The following is a 26,339-nucleotide window of genomic DNA, read 5'->3' as shown; positions in this document are numbered from 1 at the left end:
CGTGGAGTCTGGTCTTGCCAGGCTTCCACTCAGAAGGGCACAGAATGTGAAAAATGAGATGTGCTGCGATCTTGTTGCTCAACTGAACGTTCAGAACATATTAGGCAGTAAGACAGCACCATCCAATGCACAATAAATAAAACATAACATCACAGATGTCATAACCTATTAAAATATTGGCAGCGGCTATTTGCACTAAGTGCAAATAGAAATAGATGCTATTTACACAAAGTGCAAATAGAAATAGATGCTATTTACACTAAGTGCAAATAGCGATAGATGCTATTTACACCAAGTAAATAGCAATTCGATACTATTTACACTAAGTGAAAATAGCATATTTTCTTAGCGATATAATATTTACACTAAGTGCAAATAACTGTAGATGCTATTTACACAAACAGTGACAATAGCAGCATTTTCTTAGCAATATGCTATGTACACTAGGTACACCCGCACCGATCACGTTAAAAGCCAGATTTGCGAGCCTTACTCTACTGCTGCGCCACTGAAGATGTTAAATTTTGAAAAGAGTGGCCCAACCAGACATTGGCAACATATAGCAGGTCTATTACGATGTTATGATGAACTATAAGCCTTTCTCCACTGACGTTCTGAGTTGTTCAAAGCGTTTGTAAGGATACTTATTGTTAGAAGGCAGCTGACTGACTCTGAGATGAAGAACAGGAACGGTGTGTGTAACATCAACACATTATTAGCTGTTTGATAACGTAGTCAAGCAAAAGGCTAATTATATTAATTCATTTTAATTAATGACAGAACTGTTGCAAGGGCTGTGCCAAGTGTGTGAGCACCAAAGTAAAGTGACAGCTGACTTGAAGTAAAGCCAATAAAGTTCATGTTTTTGTCCTTCGTAATATTTTAATACTATAAAACATAGCTAAAACAATATTGCTCTGAGCGTGTGACCGTGATTCATGTGCATGTGTCAGTCAGTGTGGAATCGCACGCCAAGTTCTGTTCTATTCAAGTTCTATTCAGTCCATTATAAATTCTGATTTTGGCCGCCTCTGGAATGGATCAAAACCATAGATATTAGCCTACCTGATAAGTTCAAGTAAATAAGCTGGAAATCCGTGCTCATTCAAGGATGTGCATTTATTTCATGTATGTAGAAGGCACGGGCGCCTGCAGGATTTCATCTGAATGTTTTTTTTAAATCTGAAAACTCCAAGAAGCAACGAAATTGTCAAACATCCATTTAGCGCATGTTCACAGAGGAAAACGGCTGCTTGTTCTCTTGATACTGTCTGTTTTACTGAGAAATCGCTTCAGGTGATTCAGTGAGAGCAATCCAAAGAAATGCAAGTGGATTCAGACCGTTTTGCAAAGGCGTTTTACCAATTCATAATTTCAAACACTATTTAAGCGTCAGAAAATAGGTGAGCAGTTCAGCAGCACAGCTGTTAAACTGAATATACGAAGCGAAGCAAAGCTTTTTTCTTAAATATCCACAACACAAACAACAAATTGCTTGTCACTATAGCAACAGTAGACTCTCCGAGCTGGCATGAGCGAGTGGAGGCGGGGCTAATTTGCATATTCATTGATCCGTGTATATTGAATGAGCCAAGGGTGTAGAGTTACATTCAAGCTATTTTTTTTCACTTGATTTTTTAAAAAAATATATAATTTTGGTGATCAAAGATGATTTTTAAGGGATAAAATAATTGACTACAGGGGGGCTTTAACGGTTCGATTCTCTCAAGTCTGGACTCGATGCATCCTCGATATCAAGAACACATCCGGGTACTTTCATGTTCTCTGCATTCTGAACCGGACTTTGACGGATGATAATGTAGTACGAGAACACAAGGATGCAAGAATGCTTAAGAATGCATTATGAGAAAGGGCCATAGTCTTCATCTCTCTGTAAAACTATACATGACATAATGCTTAAGTGAATATTTGAAAGATCATGTCACCCCTGTCTTTTAGAGCAAGCGTCTAGAGCAAGAGCACTCTAGCTAGCTCTGTTAGCCCAACTTCACAAAACTAGACTGGTATGATTTCATTTGGACTAAAGCATTTACATGACATTTTAAGAAAGATGAATTATTGCTTTAGTCTGACTACAATTAAACGTTTAATTGTAATTTAATTTAAATGTAAATGCCTATTCTTGTCTTGCCTAAGCCTATAAGGCTATTTCTTGCTCTTTCTGATCGTCCATCTGTCCTTACTACATTAATTTATTCATTCCTCTTCCCTTCTTCCTCCTTTTCAGTCTCCTTCCCATGTCTTTCTCCCTTACCCTACTCCTTCAGAGAGACTTGCCAGCCGGAAAGCCTTATTGAATCATGTAAAACTTTCTCTCCTCTGATTGAATTGCCAAATAAATTGCCTTCGCCCTGTGCGAGCCAAGCTACGTGTAAGAGCTTACAGTGATAACCCATTAAGACTGTATTCATTTAAAGAGCTTTCTTTGAGACGGACATCAATAAAAGGCTTTAAAATAAGCTCTGTTGTGTAAACCAGGCACGTTAAAGAGACGCTAGCAAGGCCCAACATCCTGCACTCTGCAGTACACAGCAGAAAGCTTTACTAACTCTCTTAAAAATAAACGACAGAATGAACTGATATATCACACCATCCCCTGTGAAAGGAGGAGGAATAGAGGCTTCAAATCCTTTCCGAATGACATCTGGACATCAATACACGTTGCCTCCCATTCAGAGTGACAGTAAAAGCTCTATTGATTTTTAGCAGATTAAAAACACAGCAGGGAGCAATTTAAACTAGACTCACTTTTCGAAGTGTCTTTAGCCACACCGACTAATGTTATTCCAGCAACATAACCATATCTGAGAATTGGTCTGACCAACACAAATATATATATATATATATATATATATCTGATTCTGATTCTGATATGCCATTATAAAAGTAATTTAACATATTTCCACCATTCAAAACATGAGAGACAGATTGTCACAATAGCATTTACACAAAAATATCTATACCAATTTTACAATCAATAGCTGCTTCAGTTTTGGACAAAGCCAAACAAAAGGCCTATCTTTAATATCATTACACAATTTAGAAAATTACAGTAGGGGGTCATTTAACTTAATTTCTAATCAATACATTTTGATGCCACCATCATAAACTGTAATTAGTCAATAAGACAGATGAATTTATGACTTTGTATAATCCATTACCTGTGCGTCAATACTTTCTACATCAATACAGAACATTGCTTCATCTAAAAAAACAAGAATAAAATCTTTTTTCATTTTGATTTATTTTTCATTATGCAGGGATCTATTTCTACCTGACCTTTAAAAATGACTTAAATTGTAACCTGTGCAAAAAGTTTGATTCTATTAAATATTATAGAATCTAAATATCTTAAATAAATTTTTAAATATTTAAAAAAATATATTTTTTATAAATATAAGTACAATGTAAAAACATATACACAATAAGTGCATTATATCAAATGATTAATTGAAATGTTAGTACATAGTAGTTAAATAAACCTAATATAAAGTGGGACCAAATATATTTGAAAATCTGAAAAAAACTGACTATACAAAGATCAAACGATTTATGAAACGAATGGGTATAAAATCAAAGCAATAGCTTTGCCTGAACATATGTTGAAATGTCAAATGTGAAGGTCTTGTCTGAGAGATCAGGAAAAAAAAAAAAAAAACTACTACATCAGAAAATGAGTTAGTAAACAAACACAAATCCATTGGGAACAGGCCTCAATAAGCAGCTGTACACACTTAGAAGTGACTGGAGCTGTTCCCTCGGGTTCGTAGAGGTATCCATTTAAATAAAACTCACATTCTCTTCCTCATATACACACTGACACACAGACACACACACACACACACACACAGTAAGCAAATTAAGAGGATTCTGCTTGGAAATCAGTTTCTCTATACCACAGGGATTAAACCAAATAACAGACGGGGAGAAAGACATAGAAAGAGAGATAGGAAATTGGCAGAAGTGAGAGAAAGCGAGAGGACGTAGATGGCAGAGGTGTGAGGAGTGAGGTAAGAGGAGCAGAGAATGTGTGATGGGTCTAAAACATTCTGACAATTAAAACCTACGGCACCATCCCGGCAGTAAATACAGTGGGCTGAATCAATAGCGGCCAGCCATAAACACAGACGCATAAGATACAGCTGCACAAAACGCTATGGATTTCCAATGGGGCATGTGACATCAGCCACTTTCAAATGCAAATATTAACTTATGCACATTGTCCTTCTGGTGGTTGGGCACCTATCGATTGGATAAAACTAACTCTATTGATCACTGAATAGTTAATGGAGATAATTAAATCTATGAAGTACAGTACTTAAGACTGTTTCTGAAGTCCTCACACAGACTCAGGGGACACACAGAGGACTTTCACTTTCACCATGCCCTCATAGAGTATAAATTAGTGTTAGTACGTATTACAGGATGGCTTATTGGTGTATTTTACAACTTATAACCATGACCATATATAAGAGCTGTTGGTTACTTTTAAAAGTAATGCATTACAATATTGCATTACTCCCTAAAAAAAGTAACTAATTGTGTTAGTTACTTTTTATGGAAAGTAATCCGTTATGTTACTTTTGTGTTACTTTTTCTCACCTGAGCTGGGTTATTTGTTTGTTTGTTCTTTTTTTGCAAATGTAAAGGCCCTCAGGCTGAAGGAAAAGCAAGTTTACGTCTGTACAATGGAGGGCGCAGCTCAAACAAACAAACATCTGAGCTGTGCTGCAGTTCTGAATCACAGAAGAATAGCACGCAGGAGAAAAAAAAAGTATATTTCTATTATTTAACATTAATTATTGCAGGTTTGCGAAATATTCTGAATTTGCATTTCACTGATTTTATTAATTTTAAGGAATACTGAATCTGTTTTTGTGCAAGTGAGATGAGTAAATGTATGCTTATATTTAGTCTAGAACTACAATAATCTGTAACCATCATGTTTACACAGCACAAACAAAGCTTACATTTGATTTCTCTCAACATGGGGACAGGAGAGGTTTCAGAAAATAAATGGGAAAACAAAGCAACTTCAGTTACTTATTTGAAAAAGTTACTCAGATATTTTGTTGTAAATATAAAAGTAATGCATTATTTTATTAGTTACTCTGAAAAAAGTAATCTGATTATGTAACTCGTGTTACCTGTAATGTGTTACCCCTAACACTGTATATAGAATGTTAGTTTACCAATCTACTTAAACTACGAAATCAGCTTTTTACCTTTACAGGTACTCATAACAACTATAGTAATACAGGTGGTGCAAAAGAAAACCACATGACGAGTTCATTGTATGTGAACTGTCCATAAAACAAGGCCAATACTCGTGATGGTGCACGGTCACTGTGAAAATTTAGTCTTAACCTTACCCCTACCCCTAAACCTAACCCTACCCATAACTTACTTATCCCTAAAATCAGACAGAAATGATAAAGAATCACCTAACCCTGGTTGTAAGCCTAAACTTACAGGGTCATACAAAGACAAAACACCATCAGGCTAACACACCTGACTAAAACAATCCAATAAACATGAACTAAATAACAGAGAATTTAACACAAAACACTCTAATGTACATAAAAAACAAACATATTTAAATAAAATATAATATATGTGTCACTGTTTTCAAATTATAATTCAGCTTTTACTTGCAAAAAAACAAATTTAACAGTATTTTACAGTAGTGATTATACAATGCAATGTTAAACCATTTACAGTTTTTTTTTTTTTACTGTATATGATAATGTCACCTACAGTAAACCAATTAACAGGCCTTTTTCCTTTTTTCCCTCTCATAAACAATACATTATTTACAGTGTATACAATAATAGCGAAAATATGTTAGAAAATTAAAATCATCATATTAAAATATAGGCTGCCATCCAAGTTATCTATTTTCTAAATCTACAAAAAAGTCACAAAAAAATATCCCTAATCGACCAGCATAATTTATGACATTAAGAAGTGCTGGAAACAGGAAAAGGTTGCTGTAGGAATAGCATTAGAGGGCAGTGTGCAGTGCGCAGGCCAATGTTAAACAAACTGCCAATCAATATCTCTTTTATTAGTGGTCACAATCAATGCAGGACTGACAGAGCAGACCAATTAACACTATTGATCCAAGGAAAGAGGGAGATGAGGCACATACCAGAGAAGGCTGAGATAGACAATGGCAAATATATCACTCTCTCCTTTCTCCGTTTCCCTCACAGAACGATGGGGTTTAAAACACCGGGTTCCCACACCGTGTGGCCCCCTGGGGTGTGGTGTGGAAGACACCGTGACAGAAAGCAGACCTGGACTATCTCCCAAGAGGAAGGAGGGGTTAGGGGGCAGTGGCCCCTGTCTAGCGGCACTGCCTGCATGTGACATGGGGTCTGCATTGGGAAAGCTGCTGCTCCTCTCTTCTCATCACACATGGAGCATTCTAATAAGGCCAGACTGCACATTCCCCTCCTCATGCCCTCAACCCAAGGGAACCGTCCAGATAGTCTGTACGTATGTGCATTTGTGCACGTGTGCAACTATCGATTGCAATTCCAAAGATAAAAGACTAATTCCCACAATGAACTTCATTAGCACCATGCACTTGCAAACAGCAGCCTTGAGTAGCCATGTTTAAAGTCCTTATCGTCAGTCAACAAGCGTTTCAGCTGTGAACTACATTAACACAATCCACGTTGCTTTCCGAAAGTGCTTATCGTCATGTTCCCAGTTTTTCCAAGTTATCCATACATATCTTTTCCATTCCTTTCCACCGAGTACATATCTCTCCGGCAGTGTTCTCCTTCCTGTGCCATGTCCTGTTCCCAAGGAGACAGGGTCAGAGGGCCATATGGTGAGTGTCAGCCATGCTGGCGGTTCTTATGAGGGGTTATCACGGAGCTGAGCTACCTGACCCCTGCGCCCCACTCACACTCAGACAGCAGCAGGAAATGTGACAAGAAGAGCGACCGAGAAAAGAGGAAAAAGAGGTGGGGGCTTCCTAAAGGAAGATGGGACTATCTTGTGCCTGTGGTTAACAACCACATTTTTATCTTTTATTTTTCAGATTTGTTTGTTAGAAATATTGAATGACATTCTTGGATGTTACCTTTCTGTAACGTGATAGTTAAGTCTTCTCTCTTCAAGTAAATCATCTGGTTTGGCATAGTGAGACAAAGAGTATAGAGTTTCTGTGCATATTAGCACAACATTTATAGGGAAACTAAGTCAGGAATATTTTCTACAAACAGCAAATATACATAAGTATGGCAAACAATATCTGCCTCAGAGCTGAAAATAAGAAGGTAAATGTTACTTTATATTACACTATGGCCTGGTTTCACAGACAGGGCTTAGATTAAAGGGTTAATTCACCCAAAAATGAAATTTCTGTCATTAATTGCTCACCCTTATATCGTTCCAAACCCGTAAGATGAATAAGTTCTTCTTTGGACCACAAATTAAGATATTTTTGATGAAATCCGAGGGTTTCTGAACTACACATTGGCAGCAACGTCATAGCACCTTTTGATGTCCAGAAAGGTATTAACGACATCGTTAAAATAGTCCATGTGACTACAGTGATTCAGCCTTAATGTTATGAAGTGACGAGAATACTTTTTGTGCGCAAAAACAAAACAAAAATAACAACTTTATTTAACAATTTGAACTGGTGTCATACACAGTTGAAGTAGTGAATGCACTGCAGGCTTCCGTGTTTACATCCGAACGCTGGCTCAGTATTGGTCGAAGCTGAACACGTGAGCAGCACAACACATGTGTGTGATGCTGACACAGGAGCCGGCCATTAATTAGACGGCGTTCTGACGTAGAACCTGGAAGTGCTGCAGTGTGAATAGCATATGAGAATGACAGGGGAGAGACGAATTTGTTGAATAAAGTCGTTATTTTTGTTTTGTTTTTGCGCACAAAAAGTATTCTTGTCGCTTCATAACATTAAGGTTATCTTAATTTGTGTTCAGAAGATGAACAAATGTCTTATGGGTTTGGGACTACATGAGGGTGAGTAATTAATGACAGAAATTTCATTTTTGTGTGAACTAACCATTTAAGCCAGGATTAGGCCTTAGTTCAATTAGGACATTTAAGTAGCTTTTATAAACATGCCTTAGAAAAAAAAAGAAAAAAAACATTACTGGTGTACATAATTTTAAGATATGTCAGTGCAAATTACTTTTAGTTAAAACAGCTCAAACATGCATTTTAGTCTGGATTTAGACCTTTTCCCTCATGATTTATTATCTCAAAATTGCAGCTTTTTATTTCACAATTGCAATTATTTCTCATATTTGTGACTTGATATCTGATAATTGTGGCTTTTTATCTGACAATAGCAATTGTATTTCTCACAATGTGACTTTATTTCTCTGACATTTACATTTACTTGTTTGGCAAATGCCTTTATCCTAGCGACTTACACTGCATTCGGGGTATAATGTAGATTTTATCAGTTTATGCATTCCCTGAGATTCGAACCATGATCTCGGCATTGCTACTGTTTGTGCCATCCTCACGCCTCATATCTCACGCCTTTTATTATCTTGCAATGTGATTGTATTTCTTATTTTAAAATAATCTCATGAACATCGTTTTTATTTTTACTTTGAGATGGTAACAGGATTTCATATGACTGCCTTTTAAAAATGTTCTTTTGGGTAAAAATACCTGTCTGGATTGTCCCATGGATGTTCCAAGACTTCCTAAACACAGTAATACAAATGTCACATTGAGCAATGGATTGATATAATTATACAATCAGTATAAAAACATGTTTGGAGAAAGGAAATAAACAGACTGTCTGCTGGAGGTGGATCTGATAGGCCCCAGAGGAGAGTCTGTCAACAAAGTATTTAAAAAAACAAAAAAAGACAACCATGTATATGGAGAAATTGAGAGCTCACAAAAGCTACCAATCATACAGTGAATGTCAAGAAGCATAGGAAATGATGGTGTTACCTTACCATCTGTCTAAAGATGCATCGGTCATCATTCTTTATTTCTCTCTCTTCTGTTCTCTCTATTTTTTTTTTTTACCACTCACACCCCTCTCAGCCTGTGCCTTCCAAACCTAATGAATCTCAGACGGGCATACCAAAAAAAAAAAAAAAAAAAATCCCCACAACTTGTCTTTGCTGTTTGACTTGTTCGTGGGGTATAAAAGTTTAACTGAGCCCCTCATTTAGAAGGTGCTTTGATGAATTAAAAAGGATTGAGAGTTTACGCTTTTTCTCTCTCTCTCTCTCTGTTTTCTGAGGCTGGATGAGTTTTATGCTATCCACCAAGGTGTAAAAAATTTACTGTATGGGACTGAGAGCATTCATTTGGGGTGTCAGCCCGTCAAACAAAGAGCTACTCAATAATCTGAGATTTGAAACGCAGTCCTCTAAGAAAATCTTTACATCTCTGCTATAGCTCCACTCTTCACTTATTCATCCTCTGCCTGTCCTCTGTGGACCCAAAATCTTACTCCCCAACCAGACAGAGAACCACACACAATACACACTGCACACCAGATAGATATAATATGATTTCAAATTGAATCTCTCCTCACTGCAATCACAAGATGAAACCCTGTGGTCAGCAGTGGCAAGAATACCAGACCAAAAAAAAAAAAAAAAAAAAATGCTTGTTCTATCTTCTGGTGTTGATGGTGAGTTTTTGACAAGGTGCAAATTATTCTTTCACTTCTTTCATGCATTTTCATTCATATCTGTAACAAAAAAAAAGTTTTTAGAACAAATTTTCTTCTTTGATTAAACATCACACTTATCAACATTATTAAATGTAAAAAGTGCATTTAATAATACTAAAATTGAGCATTACTCCCTAGCGATATGCAATATAATACACATCACAATATAATACAACTTTTTTTGTAATGCCTGAGGGGCCACTAAGGTGTAATGCTCAGATTTTTTTTTTTTTTTAAATAAGAATGCATTTTAAATTCCAATTCAATTTCTGAATTGAAATTAAGGTAGTTCAGATAGGAACTATAACTGAAATTAAACATGGGTAGGTTTAAAGGAAGGGTCAAAACTGTAATTATAATTGTAATTACAGAAATTAATTAAAACTGTAATTACGCAAACGTATTTTTTAAAAATATAACAATGTAAAAACATGTACTGTATGTACACAATGCATTAATTGTATCTAATGATTAATTTAAATATTTCTTATTTTGATATTAGCTGTGTCTCATTTCGAAGGCTGCGTCCTCCGAAGGTCGCATTCGAAGGTTGCATATGTCATTGCGTCCTTCTTCACAGGAATTCAGAGGATGCATGAGGTGTATCCTTCGCTGCTGCAGATAGCCCACAATTCTTTGCGTTGCTGTTAGCAACTGTCATTTATTTGAAAAAACTAAAAAATAAATGGCGGCGTCGGCAAATGTACATACAAGCGAAGATGTGTTTAAATGCAAGTAGTTTCATGCTTGTTTTTGTTTTAAAATTTGTCCTCCTCCTTTGTCTCTGTAACAGATATCTGTTGTACATAAGCCAGCTCCTCAAGCATTAACCAAAATAAAACAAGTAAATACATTTTCTTTTCAAATTACTTTACAAATGTATTTATTTTCATTAATTTGCTGAGTGCATGGCTGCCGTGAATGCCTTGGCATAGCAACGATATACTTCCTGTTTCCTTTCCTGCCTGTGTGTCCTACAAAGTACGTCTCATTTAATTGTTTAATTCTGGCTAAGAACACTCCATCGCATCCTTCACAGGATTCGTCCTCTTGAGGATGCAGCTTTCGAAATTAAATTAAATGAGACACGGCTATTGTTTCCTTTAGTTCCTGTTTCCCTGTTCTGTTTAGTTTCGGTTTCCTGGGTTTCTAATTATGTCCTTGTTTGTTTCTGTATTACTAATTATCCCCAGCATTGTCTTGTCTAGTTCTCATTATATTTATACTCCCTGTTTGGTTATGTCCTTTGTTGGTTAATTCACAATCCTGCTGATTAAACTGAAGTGTTTGGTGACAAGAATAATAATGAAAATAAATAAAACATAAATGAATAATGTAACTACAAACAGTTTTGCACTGATTTCCTAAGATATGATGGTTGACTAGAACAACTGAACCTGATATCCATGTCAGAGGAAATTACTGGGCAGGCAAAAAAAATCTTAAAAGCACTATATTGCATTTCAAGCACCAAAACACATGCTTTAATCTGTGTTTACTTAGAGAAGCTGACTCTAAAACAACAAGGACACACCTATAAGGGTTGATCCAAGTTTCTCAGTCCCCAAAGTAAGCTTGACAATCTGCTAATCAAGAATTAGCAGCAAAAACGAAAAGCTGCAGTTGGTTTTGAAATTTGACGAGGCATGTGCGGCCAAGCCAAGGTCAAGGGCTATGTAAGAGCCATGTTGAGAACTAGTTTACAATAACCAGCTACTTCAGCAATCAAAGGTATTTAATTTCACTTTCTGTACAGTTAACAAGAGCGTTTGATGTTGGCAGCTATGTAACATCTGCTTTTAAGTTCTGCAAAGGGAAATTTTTTCCCAATAGGCCTGCTATAGTGAAATCCAGATTCCAGTTTGGGGAAAATAACCTCAGTCGGTTCTGGAGGTACATAATGCATGTGATTTGAATGAAAAACTGAAATGAAATAGCCATGTCTGAATGGTACTCCACGGTAACAGCATTGTGTCCTGGAAATGAAAATCCACAACACTGTAAAATGAGTACGGGTTGGCATTCCTAAGGTGTTATATGAGAGTGAAGTGAATCCAAGCTGTGTCTGGGATAAAACAACACAGTCTTTTTTGCCAAAGGCAACTTGGTTACATTGATAAGTCACATGTGTTCTTCTCTTGTTCTGTTGTTTAAGTTTATATTGAAGAGGAAATACAGAAATTATGAAAGATACATCAATGTAGCACTTCTTTCTTATTTGATCTTGCCTTGCCAATCACAAATCATTTTTATTCCCAAACTAAACTGCTTTGTAAAAGAACAATGTCTGCCCAAAAGAGAAAGAAACAACAAGAAATGCTAGATTTTTTTTTTTACTTGGTTAAAAACATCAGAAATAATGCACAATTAAGCACTGACACGACAAGGCTCGACAGGAAAGATGAAAATACAACGTGTGGAAGAAATATTTTTAGAGCCATCTGGCTTGCGTTTGAGAGCAAGCATGGAGAAGAAAAACCTCTCCAGTGCCTGGCCTGCAAATGAGGACCAGAGGCCTCAGCAATTGAACTGTCATTGCAGGAGAGGCCGTTTTGTCCATGGGCATGTGAGCGGGTTTCAACAGCCCCTGTCTGTTCCCACTTACCTCCGGAGCGGCACACTCTCACCTGAAGATAAAAGCAGTCAGGTCAATTTTCTTAAACCTACAGAATAACAACAGTTACGTGATGATGACTACCAATTGGTCACTTTCAGTTTCTCCCAAATCCCAGGGATGAAAACCTGAAACTAAAATGTGCGGTCATAATAGGGGATAAATGAATGTTCTTTTCTGCCTGTACATGTAACTTAATCTTTAATTCTCCCGCCCTACACGGCTCAACATTTTCCTCCTTCTGGCATTCTTTCAATCGAGGAGTAAAATCAAAAGTGAAAGAAAACTTCTCAATTAGTTGGACTTCTCCTGACTAATACTGCATGGTACCCAAGATGAGGCTTTGAAGTAAGAGCAAGTGGAAAAGTAAATTTGACATCACAACAGCCTGGATTACTTTAATGTTTGCAAAAAATTAGATTTAACAACTATCCTGCACTACACACCAAAAGCACTGCAGACTTCAGAATCCAGACCCAAGTAAGGGAGATTGGGAGCTTGCAATGAACCGTATATCCCCCCGTGTCTCTGTCGCAGCCCTTCAACCTCCAACCAACTGTAAGAAACAGCTACAAAACAGCACAGCCTCTCAGAAGTGTTTATGCAAACAAACACCAAGCATGGCTATTTGTATGACTTGGCACCAGAATTTGGTTAACCACCCACAAGCATTTGCAGATGGGACCTTTTCCAGGGGGCCACAAGTGCGGTGAGAAGAGAGAGAAGGAGAGGGAGAGAGAGGGGTCACAGAGGAGGGGATGACTGCAGAGCTACAGAAGTTTTAGAACCACACAAGATGTTGCAGATGTCGTCGTCTACACAGATCATGATGAAGGGTTATAATTAGTGTGACACTAATGTAATACTGGACTTATTTGTCCCCACAGTTTACAGGCAAGATGAACAGATTTGGTATGTGTGTGTTTTGAAAATCTTTCACCAGTTGCCATACTCTGAGCATTGCATGTGCATACACACACACCATAAAAAAATAAATATAAAATTTTGCCATCGTTTATGCTCCATCATGTCATTCCAGTTTGAGTTCAGTAAGATTTTTTTTTAAACAAATTAATACTTTTATTCAGCAAGGATGCAGTAAATTAATCAAAAGTGACACTAAAAACAATTATAGTGATAGAAAATATTTCTATTTCAAATAAATGCACAACATTTTCCACAAAAATATTTAGCAGCACAACTGTTAATAAGAAACGTTTTTTTCTTGAGTACCAAATTAGCATATTAAAATGATTTTTGAGAATGTGATGCTTTAAAGTCCCCCTGTAGTCAATAATTTTATGCCTTAAAACTCATCTTTGATCACAAAAATTATATATTTAATTGTTTTTTCCTGTGAAAAAAAAAAAAATTCATGTAACTCGACACCCTTGCTTCATTTAGTATACGTGGATCTATGAATATGCTAATTGGCCCCACCTCCACTCACTCACACCAGCTCAGTGATCCACTTGGTCAACTTACTAAGGTAAACTTTGCACAATGGTATCACTCTTTACAATGTCGGACACATAACGGTAATTAATATGATTAGCCTTTGCTTTACTACTTTATTAAACAGCTAATAATGTGTTGCTAATGCTACACAAACCATGTTCGCCGTCTCTGAGTCAGACCACTGCCTTCTAAAAATCAATATCCTTACACCGTGTCTACACGAGACGCGACCGTTGTCGTAACGCAACAGCTAAAAGCTGTCTAAACTGAACGCGACAAACCGCGTAAAGCACTTGCAAAGCACTTGGACTACGTCAGAAATAGAACAGGGAATTTACTGTTGGGAATTTGTTGTGTCGTGTCACGCCACACCGCATCCAGTGAAGACAACATCACTGATTATAATGGGTTCTATTGTCTTACGACGCATAGCGCTACTTGCTTACACGTTTTGTCTTAAAGCATATTAGAAACACCACATAGACATATAAACATTAAAAACTTGACAGACCCCAAACTTTTGACAGGTAGGCTAGTGTAAATACCTAGTGTAAAATTGTTTAATGCACAGCTAGTGTAATAGTGTAAAGGAAAACACCTTCTTTGTGTTCTGTTTTAAGCACTGGAGCTTTACACAACATATATTTAACCGATAGTATATAGTATGAAGACAACATGCATACATGTGCACATACTGTACATATGCAGAAGATTCAACAAACTCACTAGAGGGCCTTTTTAGAAATACACAGACTGAGTCATCCAAGAATCTGCCAGTTAAATCTCTGTGTAACAAGTTACAAATCCCTGACAGCACAAAAACACTGATTAAATTACACTGGGGCATTCAGAGGTGCTGCCAGCTAAACAGCCCTGTTTACACAAATTCAACAAACCAGTAAAGAACAAACCTAAATAAATGTACATTATAAACTATAATGCACCCATACATTCATCCAGGGACACTGTCAAATCTCCCAAAGTAGTGTTGAGTATCTTTTGTTTGCCACAAGTTGAGAAAATATAATAATGAAACATGTATATTAAAAAAAAAAAAAAAAAAATAGTTTACTTGTATACTGAATTGATTCTGGATTCTGTAATATGTTAAAATAATAAATATATTGCTTTAGGCATTATGTGCTATGTTTTAAAATGATGATTCTAATCAGCAAATAGAATGTGTAATCAACCATTTACAGAAAATGAAGCAATTATATGATCTCAAACTTGAGGAACAGACGTCGATGCAATTCCTACTTTATTGCATGAAATGCAAAGCTATTATTAACATAGCTGGATTGATAACTTTATTACCTCTCTAGTAGACAAAGATAATTGAAGAATAAAGTCTCCCTCACTCCGGTCAATTTATCCATCTTCTTAGATGAAGTTTGTTTTGGATTTTGCTGGGCACTGTTATAGCCACATCCATTATAATTTGAGGGCTTCTCATTAGAATATTTATTACTTTCTTTTCAATTTTTGGATAATTTAGCAGTGTTAATACCTGGCCAGGAATGAAGCAAGGAGAGACAGTGAGCAATAATTCAGGATCTCGTATGTCTGGGATTCATCTGAATATATCAGGAATATCAGACTTGTTTAATGAGATATCACTCTGCTTCGATCCTGAGTGTCCCCTCCCCTTCACTCTGCCCCTCTCTGAGCAGTGCCTTATTATTATTTCATAAAAAAGCTCTGATCTGTCTTATGAAAAAGCAGAAAAGCTTTGTGAAATTCATTAAAGCAGCCTGAGAAATGTATTAAATGAGAAGGTGAAGCTGGCTGTTGGTTTAACCTTTCTGCTGTGAGGCTTTGAGCCTCCATAATCCCTATGCAAGGCTAACAGAGGCCCAGACACACACACACACACAAAAGTAAACGAAGAGACCATTCAAATTCCCTTGTCACAGAGAATATAATTCAAAGTTTGGAAAACTAAAAATGATCCATATTTCCATCCATCTATCCACTTCAGAAGAATGCGGACCAAACATATTCTTAGGAATGGATGTGTTGGAATCATATCAGAAAGTATCTTTTAAAAAGGGTTCGATCACCTAAAAAATAAATTCAGTCATTAATTATTCACCCTCATGTCGTTCCACACCCGTAAGACCTCCGTTCATTTTCGGAACACAAATTAAGATATTTTTTATGAAATCCGAGAGCTTCTGACCTCCCTATACACAATATCATTATTGGCCGGCTCCTGCGTTAGCATTACACTCATGCGTCGTGTTGCTCATGTATACAGCCTCGGCCAATACTGAGCTGCCGTTCTGACGTAGAACCCGGAAGCACTGCACTGTGTTTCCTAGTGTATTAGACTGACAGGGAAGAGAAGAAATTGTTGAATAAAGTTGTTATTTTTGTTTTGTTTTTGCGCACAAAAAGAATTCTTGTCGCTTCATAACATTAAGGTTGAACCACTGTAGTCACGTCGACTATTTTAACAATGTCTTTCTGGGCCTTGAAATTGGTTGTGAAATTGCTGTCTATAGGGAGGTCAGAAGCTTTTGGATTTCATCATGTGTTCCGAAGATGAACGAATGTCTTACATGTTTGAAACAACATGAGGGTGAGTAATTAATGACAGAAATTTCATTTTTTGGTAAACTATACCTTAAAGATCCTGAAAGCAGTAAGACCATAGTGATGAAAAGTGATAGGTGTGTAGAACTGGTCAGTGTGCTCTACCTCTTCAATTAAGGTTGATTTAACTTACGACCCCCCTTCACCCCCCAGTACTGATCATCAGGGGCCGCTCCACATGCATTATGGATGAGGCTGCCAATATGCACTTGGGCTATCATGCGTGCCCTTGCAAAAGGCTTTAGAAAAACTACAGTAAACTATCACATAGGATGTTCTGACCTTCCTCTTTCTCTTATTGTGCTCATAACAGGAGAGGCGTGTGGAATAATCACTGATCTAGGCCATAACACAAGGGGAAGAGTGGGGATAATTTAAATTAGTGATTTTATTTAGCATTTAAATGATTTGAAAATCCTCAATAATCAGACTTGTTTATTTTCCTCTTTGATTACTAACAAATGAATGGTAAAACCTTATAAGAGAGACCTTGGCTAGTTAGCACATGGGCGATATCTAGGGTTTTGTGTCAAAAGTCCAATTACACGTTTTCTCTAACAGTTTTCAAACTTCAAGAAAACTTAAATCAGAATATGTTTTAAGTTTATTAAAATTTTAACATCCTGTGTTTTCCCACTGTGAATACAACAAAAACTACTAGATTTTTTTTTTTTTTTTTTTTTTTTTAACTATATAATGAAGGTATAGTTATTAACAAAACATTAAACTGTATTCTAAACACAAGGGTATTCTTCATAAATGTTAGTCATGTCACAATTATATTGGGTTAAGTTTGTGTTTTCAATGTTATACATCAATTTAAATATAATATTTGTTGGCCAAATTGGTTTGGACATTTCTAAGCATTACCCTATCTATTTTGTTTTGTTTGTTTTGTAAACTTTTTAATTTTTACTATTTGACAAAAAAGACTATGCTCTTTAATCGCATATACATCCAATAATAACCCTGGAGTAAAGAATTGAGACAACCTCAGTCTCCCCTACATATATGTATACACACACCATTTCACAGTAGAATCTCACCCGTCTATCAGTTCCTATGAAGAAACACGTCTGTTACCACAAAGCAGATACAAAGTATCCTACAGAAATTAAGGTAGTTCAACAGAAAATGAAAATTGTCATCATTTTCTCACCCTCATGTCATTCCAAACTCCTCTGTCTTCTGTGGAACATAAAAGAAGATATTTTGAGAAATGTTTGAGAAGTGTTTTTGTCCATACAATGGAAGCCAATGGTCACCAAAACTGTTTGTTCTTCAAATTATCTTTTTTTTTTTGTGTTCCACAGAAGAAAGTTGGTCTAGAAATGGCATAAGAGAGAGTAGATGATGACAGAAGTTTTATTTTTTAACAGTCCCTTTAACTGACTGTTCATCTTGTTCATGAGAATAAATCAAATCTGCTAAAATGTGGCTTTTTTTTATACTTCTCTGTTTTCCAAATGCTCGACACAGAATATGTTGAGACTGCGGTGAGTTGAACTGAACGTGGCTCTTGATGGGCCTGCAGGCTCCCGTCATTACAGCTTACCCAGCTCCATCACCACGACCCTTCACTTACTCGCAGCTCTCTGGCGCCTCTCGAAGAGTGAGCATGTAATCGCAAAAAGATCATCGTGGACAAGGTTCTCGTCCTTTTTAATGCAGGGTCATTGAGCTATTTATCTCATGTTATCTATATGAAAATGATACAAACTGAGAGTAGAGGAGATCGTCGCGGATTTCCAAGCGCTTGGAAGCGACCGCGTGCGCTGTTCTGCTGCGCGTGAGGAATGAAAAATGAAAGGAGTGGGCTACTACTCAGTTCTTTTATTTCAGATATCCCACAGTTAATTAAATTAATATTTCAAAGGGTGATGATACTAATTTAAGTCGTAGGATAAGGACGGGGTTTTTTTTGCCTTTATCAAGACCACATGTAACCAAAGGGTTGAAATCAAATTTTCTGGTTAATAAACAGGCTAAATAATATCTTAATGGTAATCTAAAATGCAAAATGCAAAATGCAAAAAAAAAAAAAAAACGTTAATATGATGGTTAAGTTTAAGGATGGGGTAGCTCAGAATAAAAACAATATAGGCCTAAATCATGTTCCCACCTTGATAGAAAAACAAACATGTATGTGTGTGTGTGTGTGTGTGTGTGTGTGTGTGTGTGTGTGTGTGTGTGAGAGAGAGAGAGAGAGGGAGAGGAGGAAGGGGTCGTCTAATTATATTGTCTAAAACATTTAATAAAACTGCATGTATTAAGCTTTATCCATACTTATTCCGCGTGAGGGAGCGTTATTTCTACCATCCCTTTCAAGTACGCATCCTTCAATTAGAATGCTGTTCCCGTCGCCTCCCACTACTGCCGTATAATTAGACTTGAGAGATTCAGCTAATTTCTCTCTCTCTCTCTCTCTTTCTCTCTCTCTCTCTCGATTCCATTCTGATCGTCTAATTTCACCTCAAAGGCATATTTTCACGGTGTAACTCGCTGGTTAAACAAGGCCATATCCATTTGTTAATTGATGCAATTACGCATTTCTCGTAATGGTCGCGTAGGTCCCGAGATACGCATCAATCAGTTTTCTGTTGACCTGCCAGAGGTTCTCTTCACGTCTGCCGGGACTGGCCCTCTCTCTAATAGAGAGAGATGGAAACATCATCGCAATTAACATCAGGTCGGACCTCTGATCGGTCAGACAGATGCGAGCAAGGGTCCTGCAAATCCCTTCTTCAGTTCATTTGCTCATCATCAGGGTAGTGTCTGAAATGTAATAATAATAAGAGATGAGTCCAAAACATAATTTTATAGGTAAAATAGATAAAAGACAAATATATTATTATTTATATAGATAGAAATAAATTATAGTTATGGTTAAATCTGATATATTGTGATATATTAACTTTATAAACCTGAAAATATTTTGCATGACTAAAATAAGGAGAGCACGGATATCTAACATGTAATAAAGCGTTATTTGGCATTACAACCTCATTTTCAAATGAATATCCAAAATAATCTTGAAAGTCGATATATATATATATATATATATATATATATATATATATATATATATATATATATATATATATATAGTTTCCAAAAAAAAAAAAAAAAATATATGAATTTTTTATATGAATTTTAGTTTATATGAATACTATTGCATTTAGCAAGCCCAGTGTTACTTTTTTGCTCTCGAATTCTTAAAATAAACTACTGTTTAAAAAGAAAAGGAAAAAAACAGAGGGGACAGGGGTGTGCAAAACACACCTCAAGAAAAGCGCGAAGCATGACGTGATTGGCAAAGACATCATTCTATCCTCGCCGTCCCGGGATTAGAATGACGTCACACTGATACCCGTGCATGGATGAATTCTAAAGAACTATAGAGGCACAAATAATAGCACAACCACAAGTTCATATCTTGCAAGTCTTACGTTATCCTTTAAGCTTTCTACAGCTGTTTAACAACAATATTTTTTTGTACTTGATGAAGCTTAACTCTAATTTCTCATTTCCTTAAGGGGATTATCTTATACATATAAAACTAGGGCTGGCGTAAACATCCTCAGTGCTTCCCAGTTAAGTGCAGTCATCTATTATTGAGCGAAAGGCCGAGTGTGGAAATGTGTGTAAGACGGTGGATTTGAAGTAGATTTGGTTTCAATCGATCAGCAGGAGAAGAATATTGCTTATGGTAACAAAAGAAGCAGCTATGTCTTTCTCTCAGTTTGGATATCCTTACAATGCAACTTCTCAGGTAAGCATGAAAATAAGATATTTTTCTCATGTAGATACTTAATGAGCGCGCATGCATAGGCTGTTTTTTTCCACATTCTGTCATAATCTCTCTACTCGGTATAACGTTAGGCAGCAGCAGCATCAGATTGTTCTGTCACTAAGTCCTAAACTAAAGTTAGGCGATATCGTGGGGTTTGTCAATATTTATAGTAATAGGTTATTTGAATTATAAATGACCTCACGTGTTGTTGTAAACGTGTAAATTACCTTTACGGTGTAATTGTTTAGACTGAAAGCGAGACTCCTCCCTTTGCCGGTAGCCTTTGCAAGTCTGTGTGTCTAAACTAATTAGACATTTACAGATAACCGACAGATAATTTCGACATCATGACTTACAACCAATTATAGTTTTGTTTTAATGTAAAAAGACGGCTTTATTGGCAAAAGAATCCGGGCTTGCTGGTGGATAGCCTAACTTTCTTTCCCTGACGCAAAACTTAACAGAAAGTTTTGACAAAACAATAGTTTTGTTGATTTTTTTTTTTTTTTTTTTTTTACACTGAACAAGTAAATCAGCTGACAAGAAATAAGGTTCGCCTTTTCCTTTTTTCTTTTTAAAAGGTATGTTTGTGGATATTTAATAATAAAAAAAATCACAAAGTCTTAAATTAAAATGAAAGAACACTTCTTATCTTTATGAATAAAACGCATGAACAAGAAGAAAATTAAAAACTGTTTCAAAAAAGAAGAGTTCAGTTCTCCATAAAGCTTCTTAACGTAATCTTACCTTACTTTTGTTTTACTAAGGAAACTGTGCGCATGATTTGTAAAGCAAATATAAAAATGACATGTCTATCCACAATTTTCTTCATGCAGTTCTTCGTGTCGGCAAACCCCAGTACGACTTGCTGCGATTCGATTTCCAGGTCGGTGACGGAAGGATCGAGCGCGTCTCAGACCGCAGCCTCCTTCTGCTGTCCCTCCTATGAGAACCGGCTGCTGGCGAGCACGCGGACCGAGCTCAACGCCGCGCTCGGGATGTACGGCTCTCCCTACGCAGCAGCAGCGGCGGCAGCCGGGCAGAACTACGCCAACTACTTTCCGTACAGCGCCGACCCCTCTGCCATCTACTCCAGCCTGGTAAGTGTAGCGCTCTCAGCAGATATAGCACGGGTCCTCCGTTCAATCGATTGACTCATTCAAGTCACGGCTTGTTATTGATTATTTTGGCTTGGTAAGAGGATCAAGCTGTCAAACTGTCTGGTGAAATAACTTTGAATAATCAGAAGAAATAAACAAATGAATGGAGCGACACTGCATGTCATGTGCTTGATGTAATGCCTATAGTTTAAAGGGGCATAACTAAACAGAAAAGTTTTTTTTAATAGTTTATCATGTAAGTTATATAATTTAGAGACAGTAAGAAGGTAAAAGTGCTGTTTCCATTCTAAATAATAAATGTATTTTGCTAAGTACAGTACCAGTAATATATGAAAGCTATATCACATATTAAAGTTGTTTTTTTTAATCTCTAGAACCCACAATATGAAATCAAAGAGGGGTCAGGCAGTCTTCATGGCACTATAACCCAACCTGCCGCCTATTATCCATATGACCACTCACTTGGCCAGTACCAGTACGATAGGTGAGATTTGCATCTGTCCCACCTCTAATAAGACATATTAAAACATGCTGATAATACAAATGCTGTCAAAAATTCTAAAGATGCTGCTTTTTATCTTCATCCAGGTATGGGACGGTTGATTTTAATGGGTCAACACGAAGAAAGAATGCCACGCGTGAGACGACAAGCACTCTTAAAACATGGCTTTATGAACACCGGAAAAACCCATATCCTACAAAGGGTGAGAAGATCATGCTGGCCATCATCACCAAAATGACTCTCACGCAAGTGTCTACCTGGTTTGCCAATGCTAGGAGGAGACTAAAAAAAGAAAACAAAATGACCTGGTCCCCTAAAAACAAAGCAGGCGATGACAGGAAGGAAGACCTTAATAAGAGTGACCCAGACAGCATTACCAAAGGTACCTCATAACTCTTGTCAGCTAATAAATTAAATGTTTACTATCTGTAAATAAAAACAAAAAGCATTAAACTCTGTTTGTTGTTTGCAAATCCTCTTGCATAGATTCCAAAGACAGTAAAGATGAGCGGGACCTGCAGTTCAGTGACCTGGATGACATAGAGGACGAGGACTGTGACAAGCTGGACAGTGACTGTGAGAAATCAGGTCAGGATGACCTCCCGACTTCCTCCCCTCCAAAGAGAGACTGTAACCCTGACCTCCCTCTCCACTCGAACTTCCCATCTTTTCCCTGTGGTCTAAAGGGTTTGGGGCCTCTGAACCCCGACTACCTGGATCCTTTGGGATCCAAACAACAGCAGCAACAGCCCTCACCTCAGTCCACCTCCATAAACACTGTGGCACTATCTCACTTTGAGTCGTCGGAAAAGCCTCGGATCTGGTCGCTCGCACGTACGGCTGTCGCAGGGGTTGTATTAGGTACGCAGAATGGTGGTGATGTACGAACTGGGCCCGTGGACTGTCCAATGCAGGGAGTCAGGCTGCCCACAGTCGGAGGAGTGCAGTGTGGGGAGCTGAAGGGCCTTCAGGACCCTACAAACCTCAGCAATACTGAAAGCCTTTACCAAGAAGGACTGCAGGGGATACACAAGGCATACAGTAGTGGGAGCTACAAGACCCTTCAGCTTCATTCTTCATCCTATCCTGGACTGACGGAATCCTGCCAGTACTCCTCAATGGAAGGTACAGCTTTTCTGTGTTTACGGTTCATTACAGAGCTATAGAAATGAACAAGTTATTAGCTTTCGTAATTCTAAATGATCATGTAATATTTCAAATATTCAAAATACCAGTAATACTTTATTTTAAGGTGATGTAGCTACTGAAGTTACATGCACTTACTATAGTAATAACAGTAATTGACGCATAATTAAAATCAACTAAACCTAATCCAAAGCTTAACCCTAACCCTATAGTACATGTAGTTAATTAATACTACTCAGTACTCATTTGTGTAATTACACTGTAATAACATCACCTTAAAATAAAGTAACCAAAATACCTAACTAAATATGCAAAATAAAACAAATAAAACATCTGTATACACGCTAAGTCTGTTTATTGACAGTTGTTGTGATCTTGTGTGTTTGTATGTACTACAGGCTTCCCCAGTGCAGGAAAGACAGAGATAGAATCCAATGAACTCAATGACACGTGTCCAACAATCCAGAATACTAAGACCACTGCATTCAGACCTGTGATGAAGAGGTGAGGCAGGTGAGCATGAGTGAATACACACATGTTAACACATGTACCTATTATGGGGGTGTACTTATATAACTGATATCCCTCACATAATGACAAGAAGGAAAATGGTTAACACATTGCATTACAACTTAAAATGTACTAGCTTTAAGAAAGATTTGCAAAGAACATGCATGTAAATGTGTCTGCAAACTATTGTTTGGCTACAGTTTTTTTTTTTTTTTTTTTTTTTTTCTAAAATAATCCAATCATCTATGATTACATAATGTGTCACCCCACAGCCTGCACTCAAATAATGCCATTACACATACTATAGAAAAGCATCTCTGATAACAGTAAACATTTGCGCTGCGCAGCCATCGGCTAACTGATGAACATTATTGGATTGCTTTGGCTATTTCAGCTATACTGCACAACTAAAAAACAATGATGCATCTTTCCATGTGATTTGAGGAAAAGAGATATGAATAAAATCCTGCGTGATTTCATCACACAGTTATCCAATATTACCTGTACCCTTTTCATCTAGCCTAACTTTCACAATATTGGCTCATACTTGTACATTTCCCTTCTCCCTCTGAAATAGGACTGCGGAAATGCCAATAAACATGGGGACATTTTTATGATCTACATTATGCACTATGGAATGGAGTCAATGAAGAACTATAAGCCCGTGGCAGCAGACACTTGAAATAGTAGCACGATGAGTATGTGCGCTCTTCCTGGAACTGTGAAAACTATAGAGGCAGCCATAATTTTGCACAATATGATTTGATGGTGTCAATAACTTTATGCAATGTTTTGTGTATGAGGATAAATTGTGATTTCTTATGTTTGCATTGGCAATCGTAGTTTAGTAATTCTATTTATCTATTTATTGTTTGATTATCCATCAGCTTTATTTATCTGTTACCATGAGTCCTCTCAAGGTTTTGTTGTGTGTTACATTTATTTCTCTGTGGTCATGTATTTAATGTTATGTGATTTACTTTTTTGGAAGCTGGTGTAAACTTTACAGTCAGTCTTTTTACTTTTTATTTACTAATCAAAAATAAATGAGGTGCGATACTGTGCTCCTGAGGTAGTTTATACCAAGAAAACTGTGTATAAATGTCATGTTATTTATAAAATATTTTATAAGAACTAATTTTCTCATTTTTGTTTAATTATTTTTGTTTCATAATTAATCAGATATAGTTCTGCACTGTTCAGTTCATCCTCTTGACTCTATGCGTGAACCCTGGACATTGTTGGAAGGTCATAAATTCAGACGAGGACGTGAATGGACTCAGCAAGGGTGCGAAGAAAGGGTACATCCGTTTCTCATTGTCATTATTTAATCGGAATTGGCATCAAACACTTTGTTACTGTTCAGGCTCAGAGCGACGCAGGAATTGGTTATGAATGCAGCTTTGTCTCCACTGCGCGCGAGCAGATTCATCATCATCCAGCTCTTGTGTTAACAACGAGGTCACGCGGGAGCATCCATACCATGAAACGCGCATCAAGTGTTTTGATGTTGATCAGTCAATTGCTCGAACTAACATCCCTGGGGATCTTTAAGCACCCAATTAAACTTACAAAGCAATTGCTGGGCTGGTTCAAAACCAGAGAGAAACCCATTTAGACTGACTGTTTCCGTATAGTAATCTACAAATGACAGGGCGTATGAAACAGGGTGAATTTCTTTAGCTTATTTCGATTTAAATTGCTATCTATCACGCCACTAATGCAAGATTTATATCGACTGTTACGTCGTTTTAGTGAAAAAAATCAAGTCCTCAAACTTTTCTGTCAGAAAAACACGATCATGCAAACGAGAAAAATAAAAACTAGACTGGAGCGATGATCTGGTCAGGGTCCAGTAAATTAAACCGTCGAAAGAGACATTATTTTTGGACGGATTTAAAGATTAAAGCATGTAATAAGAGTATTAGGTCTATTCAAAGGCGCTGTGGTCAATTTGTGGGCGAACTGAAAAAAGGGTCGCACAGACGGTCGCTGTCACTTGTTTGCGGTGCAGAATTCCTCATTGGAAATTTAGGGTGACAAAGACGGCCATAATATTGTGATAAATTTTCATTTAGCTAATAAGAGTTTAATTAGAAAATATTTTTAAAAAGAAATTCAAATGTCAGTAAAAGATATGGCCATAATATCGTATAGTTAGGCTGTACATAATTAGCCAGTCTTTACGTTTTTAAAATGTGCAGATAAAATAATAATAATAACAAAAATGCATGTCAAATACGGCATAATGCGGCAACATTTCATTCCTTGTACGAATACATTTTTTAGGATTCTGAAATCTGACTAGATTTGTTGATGAAAAAAACAAACAAACAAAAAAAAAAATACAAAAACTGTATATCACAGACCTGACACCATGCAGGTGCCATGCTTTCCTTCTTAGTCCAATAGTTTTGTTTTATTAAAGGTCATCGGACTATCATATGGATTATCCTCCAGGATCTCCAGTACCAAGCAATCTGTCCAACAGGCGAGATCTATTTCTACAAATCTGCCTAAATATAATCTCTCAAATCATATTCTGAATACTGTTTTGATTAAAAAAAAGGGGGGAGGAAAAAACAAGGACTGAGATTGGCATGATGGAGAGTAACTTGGAAGATTCAAAACACCGTTGTGTAACGCTTAATAGCAAAGACCAGCTTGCTGTCCTGCATTTACATGATCAAACATCTGACCTGCAACGCAAGTTCACATTGTAAGAGAAAAAGAAACAATAATAAAAAAAAAAGTTAATTCACAATAATGTAAATTATGCACCGTCTTTCCCAGTATAAAAGCTTATTTTGAACTGACAAGTACCACACAGCGTGCGAGCCGACCGCATAAAGACGTTTGCCGTGTTAAATATTTAA

The 26,339-nt window shown here is 37.0% G+C and overlaps 1 protein-coding gene across 2 annotated transcripts; it reads left to right on the top strand.

Annotated features, from left to right (window-relative positions):
* Nucleotides 1-19,657: 19,657 nt before the first annotated feature.
* Nucleotides 19,658-25,095, top strand: irx6a (iroquois homeobox 6a). 2 transcript variants are annotated; one of them, XM_048184621.1, is made up of 7 exons: nucleotides 19,658-20,163; nucleotides 21,021-21,284; nucleotides 21,680-21,789; nucleotides 21,894-22,189; nucleotides 22,294-22,932; nucleotides 23,352-23,457; nucleotides 24,041-25,095. In XM_048184621.1, the coding sequence occupies exons 1-7, from the start codon at nucleotides 20,098-20,100 to the stop codon at nucleotides 24,078-24,080; spliced, it is 1,521 nt and encodes a 506-aa protein (XP_048040578.1). In that variant the 5' UTR covers nucleotides 19,658-20,097; the 3' UTR covers nucleotides 24,081-25,095. The 2 variants fall into 2 exon arrangements, with proteins under 2 accessions (XP_048040578.1, XP_048040579.1); XM_048184622.1 differs by having other exon boundaries at nucleotides 23,352-23,466.
* The last annotated feature ends 1,244 nt before the right edge of the window (nucleotides 25,096-26,339 follow it).

Source organism: Megalobrama amblycephala, linkage group LG3 (assembly GCF_018812025.1).
Source record: "Megalobrama amblycephala isolate DHTTF-2021 linkage group LG3, ASM1881202v1, whole genome shotgun sequence".
Taxonomy (NCBI): Eukaryota; Metazoa; Chordata; class Actinopteri; order Cypriniformes; family Xenocyprididae; genus Megalobrama; species Megalobrama amblycephala.
This window is presented reverse-complemented; position numbering and strand designations above follow the sequence as displayed.